Below are 16,973 nucleotides of genomic sequence, written 5' to 3' on the forward strand. Positions count from 1 at the left end.
AAAACAACAACAAACTTTTGCCAGCCAATTGGAGAGTTTCATCAGCAGCACGTGGTAAAAACCACCAATGAGCGCTCAGCTCGAGATACCAGCGAGCCGTTTCCCATCAAGCATTTCGCTTCCGCAGCCCGTGGAGAGCAACTGCGCCAACTCGCCTCGCCTCGCTCTCAAGGCTGCGGGCGTCTTTGTCCCGCGAGATTTCAACGTCTCATGTAGGCGAGCCTCCAGATCAAGTCGGACAAAATGACTAACCATCATGCAACGCACTAGCAAGACGTTGATCGCAACTGCGCAGGTCTGCGCAGGTCTCGCTTGTCTCAAACAAGCCTATTTACAAACCAGAATCAAACCGGAAAGGGAATGTCCATCATACCGGAAGTGACATATTAGTGATTGACTCAAATTTAAATTTGTTTTGGCGGAAAGACCGAAGGTACGAGTGTGTTTACGTTCGGTAAACATGTTTTGTCCGTTTTGTGGAAACAACCTCGGACAAGTGACACGGTTTTTCCTTTCGTGTGGAGGATCTCTGGATTGTTTAAAGGACACGGACCAGACGGGTGTACCAAGCGCACAGGGGACATCGAAACAGCCGGAAAATGCTAAACAAAGTAAGTGTAGTATTGCGCTAGCTTTGTGAAGCTAATGTCAGACATGCAGTAAATAAAAGTGCAATCACAGTTTAATATCAATCAAATACCAATCCATGTCTTAACGGAATAGCAACGCATTGAGCTAATATGCTAGTTTTTATTTTAGGCTTTCTGTAAACCTTAATGCACACTTGCTATTGCTGATTGTTGGAGCTGCTAATTTGTATATTTGTATTGGAACTATTCATACCAGCAGAACAACCAGGCCCATCCTAAAAACGTTTCATGGAGTACAGAAACTCAAAGTCAAAAGAGAAACAGTCTTTTAACTGTGGGAAAGGAAGACTTAAACAAGAAAAGAGACGAGTCCAGGTAAGCTGCATTATCCGTTTCATACTGTTCTCAGTGTATCTGTGTGTGTCATTACTTATCTCTCTGCTATTTTACTAGATAAACATAGGAATGATGTCGCCACAAGGAGTTGATTTAAAGCCTCGGAGAGGGAAAACACTCCCGTTGTTTACAGACCCGGAGGTAGCAGCACCTGCTATACTGGAACGAGCTGTCCAGAAAATGAAAGCCTTTAACAAGGACAGGACCGTACGTCCTTTTGTATCCAGACTGCTCAGAGGTTGTCAATGTGCCTGGTATAGAAAAGCCATTCACATTGGCAGAATATAAAAAGGACTTAGGAAAGGCATATGCCAGGATCACCCTTTTCATTTGCCTTGAGAAACATTTTAGGGGAGGTTTGTGGATGTTATTATTCAATATTTTTACATGTTAAGATCCTCTACTGCAGCATACATAATAATGTGTTGAACGTTTTGCTTTTACTACAGGGGATGATACTGTGGTCCGTAAATGATTTTTATTTTAATGTTCATTTATTTATTTTATATACATTTGATTTTAAGCAGGAAATCTATATTCTGGTCAATATTTTAGAAGAACCAACTTGGCAGTTACAATTACTATCAGAAACACTGACGTTTCACTGTTGATAGACATATGTGGTAAGGGAACAATAATGGAAGCTGTTGATAATTGTACACTTTTACTCTCAGGTATTTGAATTTGAACCACGAAACAAAAGTACTCCAAAACACAAACCTGAAAATGAAGGGTAAGTTTGTACTTATTTTTACAAAATAAGTAATTTATCTTTAAGTGGATGATAAGAATAGGCCACAGCACATGGATACAAAAATACTATACGTCATCTAATTAAAAAAAAATAAAATCTGTTATTTATAAATCTTATGGTTCCCCCTACCTCTAAATGTTACTTAAAACTCAACTATACCCTGTATCATGAAGTTAATAATTGTATCAATTTGATCATGTTTCAGGAAGGCACTTGGACATTCATCCACAACTCAGCCTGGACAGGTATTGAGGCAGATTGTGGAAGCCTGATGTTTCTAACGTTCAGTGTTGTTTTGTTACAGACATTTGTATTTGTATTTCAGATAGTAATATCTGATACTGAGGATATAGGTCCACCCAAAACAAATACAGACAAGACTACTTGCTACAGGTAAGTACAAATGTTAGTGACTCACTTACACGAGAAAGACATTTTTGTTTGTAAGATGTTTTAACATGGGAATGATCATTTCCTAACAGTACATACACAGACCTGTATGCACCATGTGTTGAAGAAGAGGACGAGGAGCTGGTTGCAGTCAACATGACGAGTTTATTGGACACTGAAATGTAAACGGACAGCTATTACAGTGGCATTACATTTTTTTTTCTCTGTACAATATTTCTGGTACAAAAATTATTTTTTAAAACTGTGCACCCTCTGGAATATCCACTAATAAGGTCACTTTTTGTCCTTTACAGGGAGGAGATGAACGTTACATTACCTGCCATTATTGCTAACCTGTCACAGCCTATTGATCATGGAAGAGTCAGCCGGTTCAACATTTCAAGGGCTAATGTTTGGGATGGAGCAGTAAGAGGTTTCAAGCGTACATCGTATTCAGAAAACTCTGACATGCTGGTAAAATTCACTGATGATGCTGGTGTTTTCGAAGAAGGAATTGACTCAGGTGGTCCCAGGAAAGAGTTGTTATCTCTACTGATGAAGAATCTGAAAGACCGGCCCATTTTTGATGGACCAGACAGACGCCGCTTCTTGGTCTACAATGCAAATGGTATGCATACGGTTAGAAGTGTACTAATACAATTGTTAATGATCATTAACCATATATATCACATGACATATGATTTGTTGCTTGAACAATTTTTCCAAAACGTTGAGTTTCATTACAGTACATTAAAGTTTATGTCCTGGAGGTCCAGGCCACATTTCCTGTCAGAAGATCTTGTACATTATCTTGCAGGCCAGCCTTCATTCAAAGCAACAGTTGATTTAATAACTGATGAAGAAGTAGGGAAAGCTTTACAAGAGGTGAGAATTGCATACAGCAACATTGTGGTAGGGTGGATTATTATGTAGTTCCTGCAGTGTTTTGAGACATCTTTACTTTACCTTTATCACATACACCGAATTGCCTTCATTTTTTGTTTTGTGATCAGAATACCCTTTTTAGTCCCACAGAGGGGACATTTACATTGTTGGAGCAGAAAAGAGCCAAAGACAGCTTAATGTTAGCTAAGAAGAATGATTAAAAACTATTAAAGATACACAAACACAATTTACAAAAAACACATCCTGTAGTAGAGGATTTAGCAGCCAGGTATATATTGCACAAGGATAGTAGTAATGGTAATATATAAAACTTGTAATGGAACAAAAATGGCAAGAATATACAGTACATTGACTGGATTGTTTGTCCATTTTATAATTGTTTTGTTCACTCTTCAGATTCAAGGAGGGTCTTTCAGCCCTTCAGTTTTTAAACGCACTACAGCAACACCCTACTCTGTTGGCCCCGGTCCTGTGCCACTCTGAAAAGCAACTTACTGCTCTGGAACTTGAGCGACTCTTCAAGCCTGACCTCAGTCCACCAGGGAGTAACAGGAGGCTTAGGGAAAGCCACACTTTGGGCTACTGGGCAGACTAGCTCCTCGATTGTGAAGGTTTGTAAATCGCTGTTTTTATAACTATTTCAGGAAACACATTGCCAAAATGTATCTGAACATGTTTTCTTTGCAGAAAGCCAGGCTGCTGTGTCTTTGGAGGATGTTTTGATGTTTGCGACTGGGCTGACTTCACTTCCCCCATCTGGATTTGAACCATCGCCAGGAATAGAGTTCCTTGATGACTCTCCATTCCCAATGGCAAACACTTGTTCCAACACATTGAAACTACCACTCCAATGTGTTTAAGTCCCAAATGGACTTTGGAATGCAAAATTCTCCAGGATTTGGCTGTTTTTAAGTCATGTGACTGGATGACCCATTGAGTACAGACTCTATGAAGGTTGTTCATATAGTCGTTGTTAGATGTAAGCGTGTTTTTTTCTTTCTCACAGCTCATGTTGTCCATTTAGTTTGGGACAAAATCAAAGTATTGTTCTATACCTATACAATCTTTATAAATACTCTGAACTTTGCTATACTTATTTCACATTGCGACCCATAGCTTCTTTGTTGTAAATCAGTCATTCATTCTCAGGTTTCCAGTGAGTCCACATGGTTGAAATAAGACTTATACAGAAATGTTCTTTCTGCACACAATTACGCACACAACATAACCTTGTTTGTGCTTGCTAATTGGAGCGTTGTTTGTTGTTATTCCAGTTATATTTTATAATAATTAAGATATTTATTTTATGACTATGCTGTGATTTGGTGCTGTATAAATGACATTGAAACAAATATTGTGATTGGCTGGAAACCATGTTCATTTCAAAATGCTGTTTTTATTTTAAAATGTATGGGAATATCTTTTTTCTAAAGAGGACCAGTCTTCAGATGAACAGGTACCATAATCATTTGGATACATCACAGGGAAAAGAGTAAATGCAGTCTGACAAACCATGAAACCAAGCATTGTTGAGCCCTGAAATCTGATTTGGAGTGGTGAAACAGTGCTACTGTACTTCTGAATACCTTTTCGATTACTTTATAACTGAGCATATTCTTTCAGCTTCATGTACAGTTCTGTTGCAGTCTCCCAGTTCTCTGGCTTCTGCAGGTCATTGCGCTCCATAGCAAAGTCCAAGTACTCCTACATGTTTTGGTCCCCACATAGAGCTATAGACAGGCTTGTCTCAGGAACAGCATCCAATTCTGCCTGTTCAATCTCAAATCCACAGTCCCTGGAGCCAAATCTATGTTAAATAGAAGACATAATAGTATTAATTTACATTTAAGATAAAAACAGACAAAGAAGTATCAATCCATCACCAATGTATTACCTGTGTGGCAAGTAGTACAGTTCATTGGGCACTCCTCCTGGACATGATGCTGTTCTGGAAGGGCGAATCCTGTGACTGTTCCACAGTCTCACACACTCATCCAAGTCCTTCTGAATAACATCAACAAAGCAGAATCTCAGAAGGCACTGATGCTCGTGACTCCCGTTGAAGTATCCAGCATCTCGGAGGTCTGCAAATAGCTCCATCCAGAACTGAGACCTATAGAAATTGATATATTTTCAAGTGAATTATTAAGCAATATACAACAATTCTACAAATTACATTAAAAGGTTACCAGTAAAATCAACAACAAATCGTTGAGTGTCTATTTAATCATTTATTTGCTTCACAACCAACGCTTAGATGTTCACGGTTTCTAACTTTATTTCTGCCAAAAATAAGTTCTAAAGAAAGGCCTTATATAGTCTGGGTCATAGACTACAGGCTATATATTACATCTATTATAATAACAACTGATACACTTTAGCTAAGCAAATGTTGTTTGTCTGACAGTGTTGGCAAGTAATAGATAATCATGATAGACACTTACCTTCCCTTTCTCAATATGGACCACCAGGACTCAATACGCTGATTAGTCATGGATGTGCCATATATGTGGCTGGACGCTCCAGAGTAGTAGTCATGGTGATGGTGACGTAGGGTGCACTGAATTGCAGCCATAATTCCGTTCTCCGTGCCACAATCAGTCCGCAGCCTCATGGGGATGACAGAGGTTTCGCACACATTTGAGGAAATATTGAGCGATAACTCTTGGGTTATTGTTTGTTGGACCACATTCAAGCCATAGTACTTTACGTGAAAATCCATCTATGCATCCTGAAAGGGCCACACCGAATGGCTTAAGTTTGTCATAACCGTCAGCATGCCACATATTAGGGGTGCACCGAATGGGAAATTCTTGGCCGAAACCGATACCGAAAATAGGAAACAGTTGGCCGAAAACCGAATGCCGAAAGGCCGAAAATGATTAATAGAAATATATATATATAATGTATACATTTTTTACCAATGTTGTTCAGCTACCTGATTATGGAAATAGACATGATTATGGCAAAACTTAACTTAAATAATAATCACTATTATGGGTCCATAAAACATTTATTCAGCACTTTTGAATGCATACAGTACATTTATATATGTCATGTATTATTGCTAAAAAACATTATATCGCAGTCTTAGTGTCGCCAACTCGTTTCTAATATGCAAAGACAACAAATGCGTCTATGATGTATTTTCGATCAGACGAGATCTCTCTCCCCCGTCTGTGTGCGAGGGGGCGGGGCAGTTTACACACACGCAGCTGCTACATGCAGCGGAGCACACTGCGGAGATGGCGGAGAGAACGCGCTTCGAGGTGTGGTTAAACTTTACCCGTCTCGATGTGGAGAATACTTGTTACCATAAGTGCAATAAGAGTTTAGCATGTAAGCACGAGCAATTTGTCTAAACATTTAGCAAAAGTGCACCGCATGCAGACGGAGGAATGTACCGGGTTCGACCGTCTTTCTAGCAGCTCTGTAGCCCCATCCACGAGTAACGTTTCCACGTCAGGTGTTATGTATGCTAGCAGCAACACACGGAGTTAACTACATGATACAAACATGGGTTAATGATTAAAGGAAACTGAGTTATTTAGTTTGTTAAAATTTCAGCTATTCTGTTTACAGTCTGTCATCAGATTATTTAATACGATTTGTTAAAGGCTCAGGGCAATCTCGATGACAAAGGTCAATGTTCCCCCGCCTGTGAGCCAGCCGCGAGCATGGTCGCCGCGTCTTTATTACGTCATCACAACAACACGTTAGGTTACCAACGTAAACCTGTTCTGACATTCGGTGATATTTTTTCGGTGCTAAAACCCTTTCGGCCGAAAGCCGAAAGGGCCTTTTTAACCATTTTCGGCCGATAATTTTCGGTGGCCGAATATTCGGTGCATCCCTACCACATATAGTTCGGTCCCATTGAGTGGTAGGTTCTCCTTATAAACCTTCTGCGAGATCTCCTCTCGCAGCCTCGAGGGTTAAGCTCCCGGAGCAAATTCATAACATCATCTCTCTTCACTCGAAGACTGTACTTTTGTTTTAGTACCTACCACATTGTTCGGTATCCAAACAATTGTCCAGGTCCACGAAGTTCCAACCTGATGGCGTTAATTACAGCGATTTGAGAGGAATATCCCTTTCTGCGGTAAAACCCGGCTTGATTCAGTTTGCTTTTAAAAGTCCGCAAACTGATTTTTCCACCGTGAAAGGTAGACAACATGTCCACGATTAGAGCATTCTTTCACACACACATACGGGTTTTGGGCCGAGGGCGACACCGTACTTCCGGTATCAACCATTTCACACGAGGTGCATACAGAATATCATAGTCGATTGCCTTAATCAATATAGTCAACTCTAAAATACCACATATATGCATTGGCATGATAATATTATTGTGACAAGTGGGGTATTCACCTGGTGTTTCCAGAAGATAGACGTAGATGCCAAAATCGACCGAAGGCCACTTTTGAGGGTCGTAATTCCATACATTGTACATCCAACAACCCACACAGCTCTAGTTTACGCTGGTAACGACCTAGAGCACACCCCTCAAGTCCAGAGATGTAATCCGAAGACATGCAGCGATTTCTTCTGTCGTTAATTCAGAAAAAAAACCTAGTGCGCTCTGCCTGGCAACATAAGCTAGCTGTTTATATTAGCATTGCCAGGATTTTTGCACCTCCAGAAAAATGGCGTCTTTATAAAAAATATATGGCGCGCGTTGCATTGTGGGTAGCTGTGACGTCACTGTGTGTGAAAAAATACGAGTGACCTTCATTAAAATATTGCCCGCAATGATGCAAGATATCTGGTCCTTCTGTCTGGTCCGTGTCCTTTAAACACTCCAGAGATTGTCCACAAGATGAGCAAAACGGTGTCACTTGTCCCAGGTTGTTTCTACAAAACGGACAAAACATGTTTACCGAACGTAAACACACTCGTACCTTCGGTCTTTCCGCCAAAACAAACTTAAATTTTAGCCAATCACGTCACGTCACTTCCGGTATGATGGACATTCCCTTTCCGCTTTGATTCTGGTTTGTAAATGTGTTTCGGGAAATGTTAATGTGTTTCGGGAAATGTTAAAGTGTTTCGGGACATTTTAATTTGTTTCAGTTATGGTAAAAGTGTTTTGCATCTTGTTAATTTGTTTTCGTTAATGTTAACATTTTTTTTTCCTTGGTAAAAGTGTTTTTGCTAATGTAATTTTGTTTTATAACATGTAAATTTGTCTCAAGCTTTGTTAAAGTGTTTCACACTTTGCAATTGTCCATTGCACTTCCCAGCCATCGTACTTTAGTGCTTTGACAAAAAATCCATAATGAAATGTCATCTGTGGAAGCCGTAGTACTGTAAAAAGCACGACCAATCGTCTGAGCCGGCCCGGCTAAAATAACTGGATGGCCTACCTGCCTGTCAGCCTTCCATCTGTGCACAAACTTATCTCGTGCCCTCATTGGTCATGTGCGCGTTCGTGTGTGTTGGAGGAGGGGCTCTGTAAGGAAGTGGCCGACATGTTGCGGCTGTGTATTTTCAAATTCTAGCGCACTGGAGCTGGTTTCTCCAAAATTACCTACCCCACCTTTAACACTAGAACCGCCAGAGATTTGTTATACCTAAAACCGCCACCGGGTTCAAATTGACCCAGCATTAGAATGCATTGATTTTCAAGGTAAAAGTATTGCTTTAAAAAGAAAAATGGTCCTGTGGTATTGGTATTTTGACAAGCAATTTTGTTAAATTGTTTCGTTTATTAACGGTACAACATAGCGTTTTGTGAGGCGGTTGTCGTTGTTGGGTGAAAAGCAAACAGCTGTTTGCTGCGGAGCGCAGCGCGAGCAGTCTCCTGTGAGCGGGAGCGCGCTCCTTCACACTGTCGCTATCAATCTATCTATTCAATTCAATTCAATGGGGCTTTATTGGCATGAAAGTTAAATTAAACAATGTTGCCAAAGCATCACAATACAAAATAATTAACAACATTAACATACATTTAAAATGTTTACATATTATTGATGATAGGCCTATATATATATACAGTGATACAATTACATTTCAACGTGTGTGTGTGTGTCTCATTCACTGTCCCTCAGGTTGTGGCATGTGTATACATATTGGGCAGCAAGATGTGCCTTGTCTCCTTCTCCTAGTGCTCTCAGTCTTGAGAGGTCATCAACCTCCTTGAAACCTGGGATTACAGAGTTCAACTTGTTCCAGTAACGCTCCTTACTTCGTTGAATGTTTGGCACTTCAGGAGGAAGTGCATCTCTGTCTCAGTCTCACCTGTCGTACAGTGACCACATATTCTGTTCTCTTTTGGTTGCCAGGATCTTTTGAGTCTTCCTGTTTCGATTGCCAGTTTGTGGTCACTGAGCCTGTACTTGGTTAGGATCTGTCTCTGCTTTCTGTCTCTGACAGAGAGATATTCTGCCAGCTCATACTCTCTGTTTAGAGCCAGGTAACATTCTAATCTACTTTGGATTTTAGTTTCTTCTTTCCAATGTTGTAAATAGTTGTCTTTGCATTGTGTTATAATGCGTTTGACTGTGATTGGTGTTTGGAGAGCAGTGTTGCTGAGAGACTGGTCAGAGTGGCTCTGAGAGGGGGCAGCTAGCCTCAGCACCAGCTGACATAGGGGACTCTTCTGGGTTAGCTCTTGGCTTTGGAGGGCTTTGGAGTGGAGGGTGTCTCGGGGGCTGGACCTAAGGTGGTTAAAGAATGTTAGTGCTCTCTTTTGAGTGTTAATGATCAGTGGGTATCTGCCTAATTCTGCTCTACATGCATTTGTTGGTGTTTTTCTCTGAACAAGTTAAATGTATCTGCAGAATTCTGCATGTAAAGACTCTGTTGGATGTTTGTCCCAGCGGGTATAGCTCTGGTATCTATCTCTCTCTCTCTCAATCTATCTCTCAATCTATAAGGAACCGCAGTAGACAAAAGGCGTTGCTATAGCAATACGTCATACACGCAAAATCAATTGCGCGAAAAGGGGTGGGGTCAATATGACCCGCTTTGCGGAAATAGGTATAAATGGCAATTTTTTTGGCGATTTCTTTAATCTGACTTCATATTGACAATTTTTAACAACATAGGGTGCTACATAACACACTTTCAGGAAAAGTCACGGACTGGGAGACTTTAATATGTTATTGAAAAAAAGTTACAAACAATATAAAACAGCTCTGGGTCAAATTGACCACGTTGGCGGTTCTGTTAAGCAAATGATTATTGAAACGTTCTCTGCTTCAAAAGTGATAATTTGTACAAAGCAACAAACTACCCTCATCTAAACATCTAACAAAAGCAACTTTGACGATGCAGATGTCTGAAATCACATCTCTATTTCGGTATATACACCGTATTGTCATGGCTGTGGAAAAAAATATATGCGTCACAGTAAACATCTTCACTTAGCTGATTACACACACGTTGTTTTGTACAGGTTCTGCTTACAGTGAGTAAGAAAACATATCCATAACAAATGCAGCTGCAGCGGTTGTACAACAATCAACACAAAAAACTGCCACGTTACCTTTAATCAGGACATGCTGTTCACACACAAAATGAAGCCCAATTCAAGTTCAGCTGAGCCGATTGTTTGTAACACAAGCCTGGGGGAGTGATTTGAATGGATGATGAGAGGATCACCTTCAGTGTGCTTAATTCACCTGCATATCAGAGTAATGGCTTAATCCATGTATTGATTCCTCTCCAGTTCATCCAGCACACGGATTAATCAACTCTGAGGAGTCAATGATAGCTCATGTGTGTGATAAAGTGCTAATTAACATGTGCTTTAACCCCTACTAGCAAATGCATTTTTGCATGATTCTTGTGAAAAATTGCAGATGCTAAAATCCATATGGTGAAAGAATCGCATTTATATTATACAGCACTTTTTCAGTCTGTGCAACCCATCAAAGCACTTTGACATACAAGTCAGCATTCACCCCATCACACACATTCATACAGCTCTACAAGGTGATTCCTACTCATGGAAGCTAACATTCACACACAATGCCATTGGGAGCAATTTGGGGATAAGTATCCTGCCAAAGGACACATCAACATGTTGACTGCATGGGCTGGGAACCGAACTACCAACTTTCTGATTAGTGGACAACGGCTCTACCGCCTGATCCACAAACTCCCCTGTATTCTGAATTACAGAAGGTGTGGTGGATTAGAGGAAGACTGATGGAGCAGTGGGAGTTATCTCGAGTGCTGAATGGCCAGTAATGATACAAAGCGTGAACGGTGAGTGTGTGTGAGAGGGACTACAGTACATGATTGTGTCTACTATGTGAATGTGTAAAAATGCTTGCATGTGTGAGGACTATTTGGCAGGGGGGGCCAGGCGATAAGAGGGATGAATGGCCCTGCCGAGCATCTAATGAAGCATTAGTGACAGACTGAGGGAGGAAGCTCTGCGCCTGCTCTGCCGCCGATGCACTCATTCCCATTTTTCATTGGGCGTGCAGAGCGACTGGACTGAGGATAAAGGGATAAACAGAGGTGTGGAGGAGGCGCTTTCGATGAGCTGTCACCTAAAGGCGGGGGAATGTCAGCTCACCTAAAACGTGAAAAGGTTGCAAAGATTTGCGTCTCATTTATTACGTTTGTTAGCATGTAGCGTTTGCTGAATATGCTTAATACAAAATGCCTACATGCATCAGGTGTGACATTTTTGGGTGTCTGCCTGCATATAAGAATGGGGGGTTATTGAAACAGTGTGAGGAAGTTACCAAGTGGTGCATAAGTAATGAAACACCTGAGATGGGTATATGGGTATATTGGAGTTGTGAGGGGAGTGCTGAGTTTCTCCTCCTGCTACAATAAATAAAACAACACTACGACTGAGGTTTCACCTGTCCCTGTAATCTATACAAGAATTGGAACTGAAAAGTTATTTTCCTTTTTAAGAGAGCTGGAAATGTTCTTGAGAAGGTATGAAGCAACGACTAGTCTCCACAGTATTTTAACCTTTGAATAATATATGTATTGCTGTAAGGACTATTAGCATATTAAGCAAAAAGCTAATATCCCTCTCTGGAATTTACACCATTAGGCTACAGAAAAAGGGGCACCAGATTTAACAAGACTTGACTTACACAAGTTTTTACCTTATAAAGACTTTTGTGGAGGCTATTTTTATACAACATTAGAAAGACTGATTCTTATTATTACATCATAAGCTTATTGTGCTCATTTATGTGGCTGTGACTTCGGAATAAATAGACGTCTTTAGCTTGCAATACTAATGTAGCAAGGTCAGGTGCAGACACTGGAAGAATACAAAGAGTTATTCAAAAACAGGACATCACTCTGGCCTTGAGCTTTGGGTGAGCTCCGCTCCCACACATAGCTAGGAAGCAGCCTTATGAAAATTCCTCTTTTTCTGTAGAAACGTTAGCGAAAACAAATTACGTATGATGGTGCCAGGGTAGGGAGGGACTTCCACAGGCCGGCCGAATGCTGATTGGAGGATCGTGTTACCAAGAGACTTTTTTCAAAGTCTGTGCACCTACCAAAGAGAATCAAGTCTAAACCATGGCATCTCTTCAGCTAGTCTTGACCAATCATAAATGTACGGGCAACGCCCTGTGTAATAAAAATGTATGCACGCACGAGGTTCGAGGCTCTTTACGGATATTACAGATTACAGCTTTGCTGCCTGTAATTTCTATGACGTGACGGAGTCCTTGGCCAAGTGATATACAGTTGCAAGAAAAAGTATGTGAACCCTTTGGATTCTCCACACATAGCGTTGTGTGTTCCTTCCAAACAACTCAACTTTGGTTTCATCTGTCCACAGAATATTTTGCCAGTAGTGCTGTGGAACATCCAGGTGCTCTTTTGAAAACTTCAAACGTGCAGCAATGTTTCTTCTGGACAGCAGTGGCTTCCTCCGTGGTGTCCTCCCATGAACTCCATTCTTGTTCAGTGTTTTACGTATCGTAGATTCGTCAACAGAGATGTTAGCATGTGCCAGAGATTTCTTTAAGTCTCTAGCTGACACTCTAGGATTCTTCTTCACCTCATTGAGCATTCTGCGCTGTGCTCTTGCAGTCATCTTTACACACTCTAAAAACAAATGCCTTGGCTCAACAAAGAAAATCAACGCAACAGTTTGCATCAATGTTAATTGAGTTAAGACAACTTCTAATGAAATTGTCTTAAAGCAACAAAGTTATTTGAGTTAGGAGAGAAGGCTTTTCCTCTACAATCAGAGGTGTTTTTAATTACCACTTACTTAATAATTGGTAGCATAAACACAAGTTTTGAAGTTGATTATTCAAAAGATTAAGTTGTTCCGACTAGTTTTACCACATGATTTAAAAGGAATTTTAAGTTGTATGCACTTAATTACCCTCATTGTGAACACACGTTTTTAAGTTTACAACCATTTATAAATGAAGTTGCTCCAAATATATTGTGCTCAATAGTTTATTTTCTTAGCTTTTTCATGTTTTTGCCTTTAAGGAAAGAAATTAATTGATTCCACAACAAAAATATTAGGCAATTCACTTTTTATTTTGAACTGCAGTTGTTTATTTCAACACATGATGTTTCAAACAGGAGAGAATTCATTTTGTTTGAACATTTATTGACACATGCCATATGATAAGGTGCATGAGCACCTGAAATCACAGCTGACTGCAGGAGAGAGGAGAACCATTTTATAGTTTGGCTGCAGCACGTTGATTGGCTGCTGGAGAATGAGGTGAAATGTAATAGGTTAAAGAGAACGCCTGTGATGAGCTGATTATATGCAGCTGCAGAGTGAATGTATATACACCCAGTCTTCCTGAAAGAACTTGCGCTGAGCTTCATTTCAATCTTGAAAAAAAAGATTAACACAAATTTAAATAAACACATTAGCCATATTACCATGGGACATGGGGACACAGCAAATAAATGATGCCATCACAACGAAGTTAGAGGCCTTTGCATATTTAAAACCAGTGCCAAATATGTAAAATCTGTAAAGTTGTTGTAAAACTACAGAAACAAACTCTCAATGGCCACCAGTCTGCAGATCACACACACATCCATTTTACAAAAGATGTAACAAAGATGTTTACACTGCCGACAGTCATTATTTCAAACAGTATGAACACATTTAATGCAGAATGCTTGCTTATTCATTTGGTTCCCTCCACCACGATGGTTGCCATCGTATGGTCAGATCCTGGGTGGACCGGTCACTGATGATGGAGATATTCATGTCCTTTTGAAGCACATTAAATAATAGGTTAGCACATAAGAGATAATGAATTAGGTAACTGCATACTTTTTAAACTGTCACTCTTAGCTAATTCAGAGCCATTATTACCAGCTGCTAAAGCAACGCTGGTATTGTTTTCCCCTATTGAGTCTGCATGTGTGTGTCGTCATGGCAATGTGGTCCTGAAGACACACAGAGGTGGTTTTGAGTACTTTGCCTAGTGTTTAAATGCATGTGGACAGATTTTGTCAATCACAACCGTGCAAGTTTTAGTGTATCTTCTCCTCTTTTTTGCAGGTTCCATACAATAGTTGAACTGGTTAAGTGAAGAGCAGAAGCCACTTTTCAAATGTTACACAATCCTTTTCCCATGCCATTGCTGTCAACACCTATCCATGCTGAACATTGCTAAGATATTATTGATTGGGGTGTGGCCAAAAGTGCAATATGCTTCAAAGTGTAACTGACAGAGAGCAGTGCTTTTGTCCTGTGCCCATGGATTTTATGTTATTTCAAGATTTTGAATTACGTCGCTAAACTCCTTGAAAAGGTCCTCTTCCTTTTCTCCAAGGTACACGACAAGGCAGCGGATGGCTATAGTTCTCTGCGTACTTCAATTGTATTGTGCTATCTTTGAAAAAGGTAAAAAAGAGAAATGACCTAAATGAATATATTCTGAATGGGTGATGTTATGGAAATCTAAAAACCCCAATACTGTAGAGTACAAGTCAGAGTGATCAAAAACAAATAAATGGTGAATCAGACAGAGTTGTCTTTCTGGTGATTTTATTTGAAGCTTCAAATAACATTAGATACAATAAAATATAGACACAGGTCTCACAGAGTATAGAATAGTCTGCGCGAGTGTGCGCAGTTCAATATGGTAGCAAGGCATATACAGTATACAGGAAAGAGTGGGAAGTGGAGACATCTGTCTTCACACGGTCATATTGTTATTAGACACCTGGCCTTGAGCTGTAGAAGTTCTCGTGTGACTTTGTGTGAGTCTCAACCCAGTAGCCAAAACAGCTCTGTGGCCTTGGAGTAGAGTAGATAGAGGAAAACAGCACATCTCAGGAAATGAGAAGCATTTGGTTTAAACATATCAGGATATAATACAAATGTCCACTACATTCCCCCCTTTTGATCATACTTGATCAATAAAAAACAAATGATAGGATAGACTGATATAACACATCAATGAATACACTCCATCGCTGGTTTAAGTAAACACATCCCAAATATATCATAGAAAACTGGCTGTTTTTGTGGAGGACAGACTCCAATATAATGTAAGCATAAGAGGAGGGTACACTCGATTCACATGATTATATTGATTATATTGTAGTGTCGGAATCAGACTCTTCTGATTCTAGCTGGTCTATCTCACTGTGGTGCAAAGGATTTTTGTGTAATGGAATAGCAGTATACTGAACGAAAGCTGAGGATACTATGCTGGAAACGCACTTCTTCAGTATTGGGATAATCAAACAGGTACAACTGATTAATAGGCCGAAAATGATCGCCAGGGTTGTAACTATCCTAGCCAGCTATGCTTCCCACCCGCCCGATGTAAGTCAGGACCACCAGTCCCAGCCACCTGCATTGGATATGTCATCCGCTTTCATGTCGGCTAACAGGTTGTTAAGATGCAGCACGGTGTCAGTGATGTTCTTGGTGGCGTCGGGAATGTAAGTGCAACAGGAGTCACCGATCATATGACACAGGTCAAGAGCAAATTGGTGCTGCATGAGCATGTTCCTAGAGGCTATTATGAATGGGGGCAATGCCTGGAAGCCTTGCGTCGTCTCGTAAGTGAGGTTATCTAGCCGAACGTGTAAAGTATCTATGTTATGGGCATTGTTTACTGTACCCCACCATGGGAACAGGCCGCCAAAGAATTTAGCTCCAGCGGACGTCAGATCTCTTTTTACCTTGTGGTGTTCGTGGTGTTGGAACTCTGGGTAATGATGTGTCGTGTACATTAAGGACGTGAGGACAGTGACTGCTGGATTCAAATCCACTAGAGTGCATGTACCTATCCAGAGGGGAGCCAGAACTTGATAGCGCAGGGAATGCTACGTTAGAAAGGATTCTTCCAGGGGCACCGACTATGCGACAATACGAGATATTGTAAGCACCGTAACTGCACGTGTTCCGTAGGATACGAGTACAACCGGTAGTAGTGCCTAGGAAAAAATAAGGTGGTGTAAGAGACGTTTTGTGGTACACTCTCTGGATGCAGAGGCTGTGTTTCATCCCTCTCAAATGGCTGGGGTGCACATGGCTGACAAGCTGTGTGCTGACCATGGATACATAAAATATAGGACTAGTCCTAACACAACTATCATGACAAGTATGCAGAGGAACCATTTTATGATTGTCCAGGCTCTCCAGTAGTATCCACATTGCTCACGGTTGCGTTGTCGCCTTTCCAGGCGAGCCCTCATAACGAGGGGGAAATGCTCCATGGGGTGTGTGTGTGTATTCCCTCGGTCGATGTTGTGACACGGACAGTCAGACTCCGCACACCGGTAACACAAACGAGGAACCAGAGAGCATATGGAACCGCGCAGCTGGCACTCGCTCGTGACACCTTGTGTGTAGTGTGTTTTGGTGTATGTAGTGCAAGTGTGGTGCTGTTGGTGATTAGGACACGTCACTTGTTGTCGTCTTCCGTTGGTGACTAGGACACGTCACTTGTTGTCGTCTTCCGTTGGTGACTAGGACACGTCACTTGTTGTCGTCT

General features: G+C 40.8%; 1 protein-coding gene across 2 annotated transcripts; it reads left to right on the top strand.

Annotated features, from left to right (window-relative positions):
• The first annotated feature begins 409 nt into the window (after positions 1–409).
• On the top strand, positions 410–4,356 carry LOC117545650. Of its 2 annotated transcripts, XM_034215506.1 has the most exons (9): positions 410–611; positions 847–965; positions 1,661–1,719; positions 1,946–1,985; positions 2,066–2,133; positions 2,223–2,312; positions 2,445–2,758; positions 3,433–3,647; positions 3,724–4,356. In XM_034215506.1, exons 2-8 carry the CDS (start codon positions 879–881, stop codon positions 3,465–3,467), a joined length of 693 nt encoding a protein of 230 aa, XP_034071397.1. In that variant the 5' UTR covers positions 410–611; positions 847–878; the 3' UTR covers positions 3,468–3,647; positions 3,724–4,356. The 2 variants fall into 2 exon arrangements, with proteins under 2 accessions (XP_034071397.1, XP_034071399.1); XM_034215508.1 differs by lacking the exons at positions 410–611; positions 847–965 and adding an exon at positions 1,286–1,342.
• Positions 4,357–16,973: the final 12,617 nt, after the last annotated feature.

The sequence above is a fragment of the Gymnodraco acuticeps genome, unplaced genomic scaffold (genome assembly GCF_902827175.1).
Source record: "Gymnodraco acuticeps unplaced genomic scaffold, fGymAcu1.1, whole genome shotgun sequence".
Lineage (NCBI taxonomy): Eukaryota > Metazoa > Chordata > Actinopteri > Perciformes > Bathydraconidae > Gymnodraco > Gymnodraco acuticeps.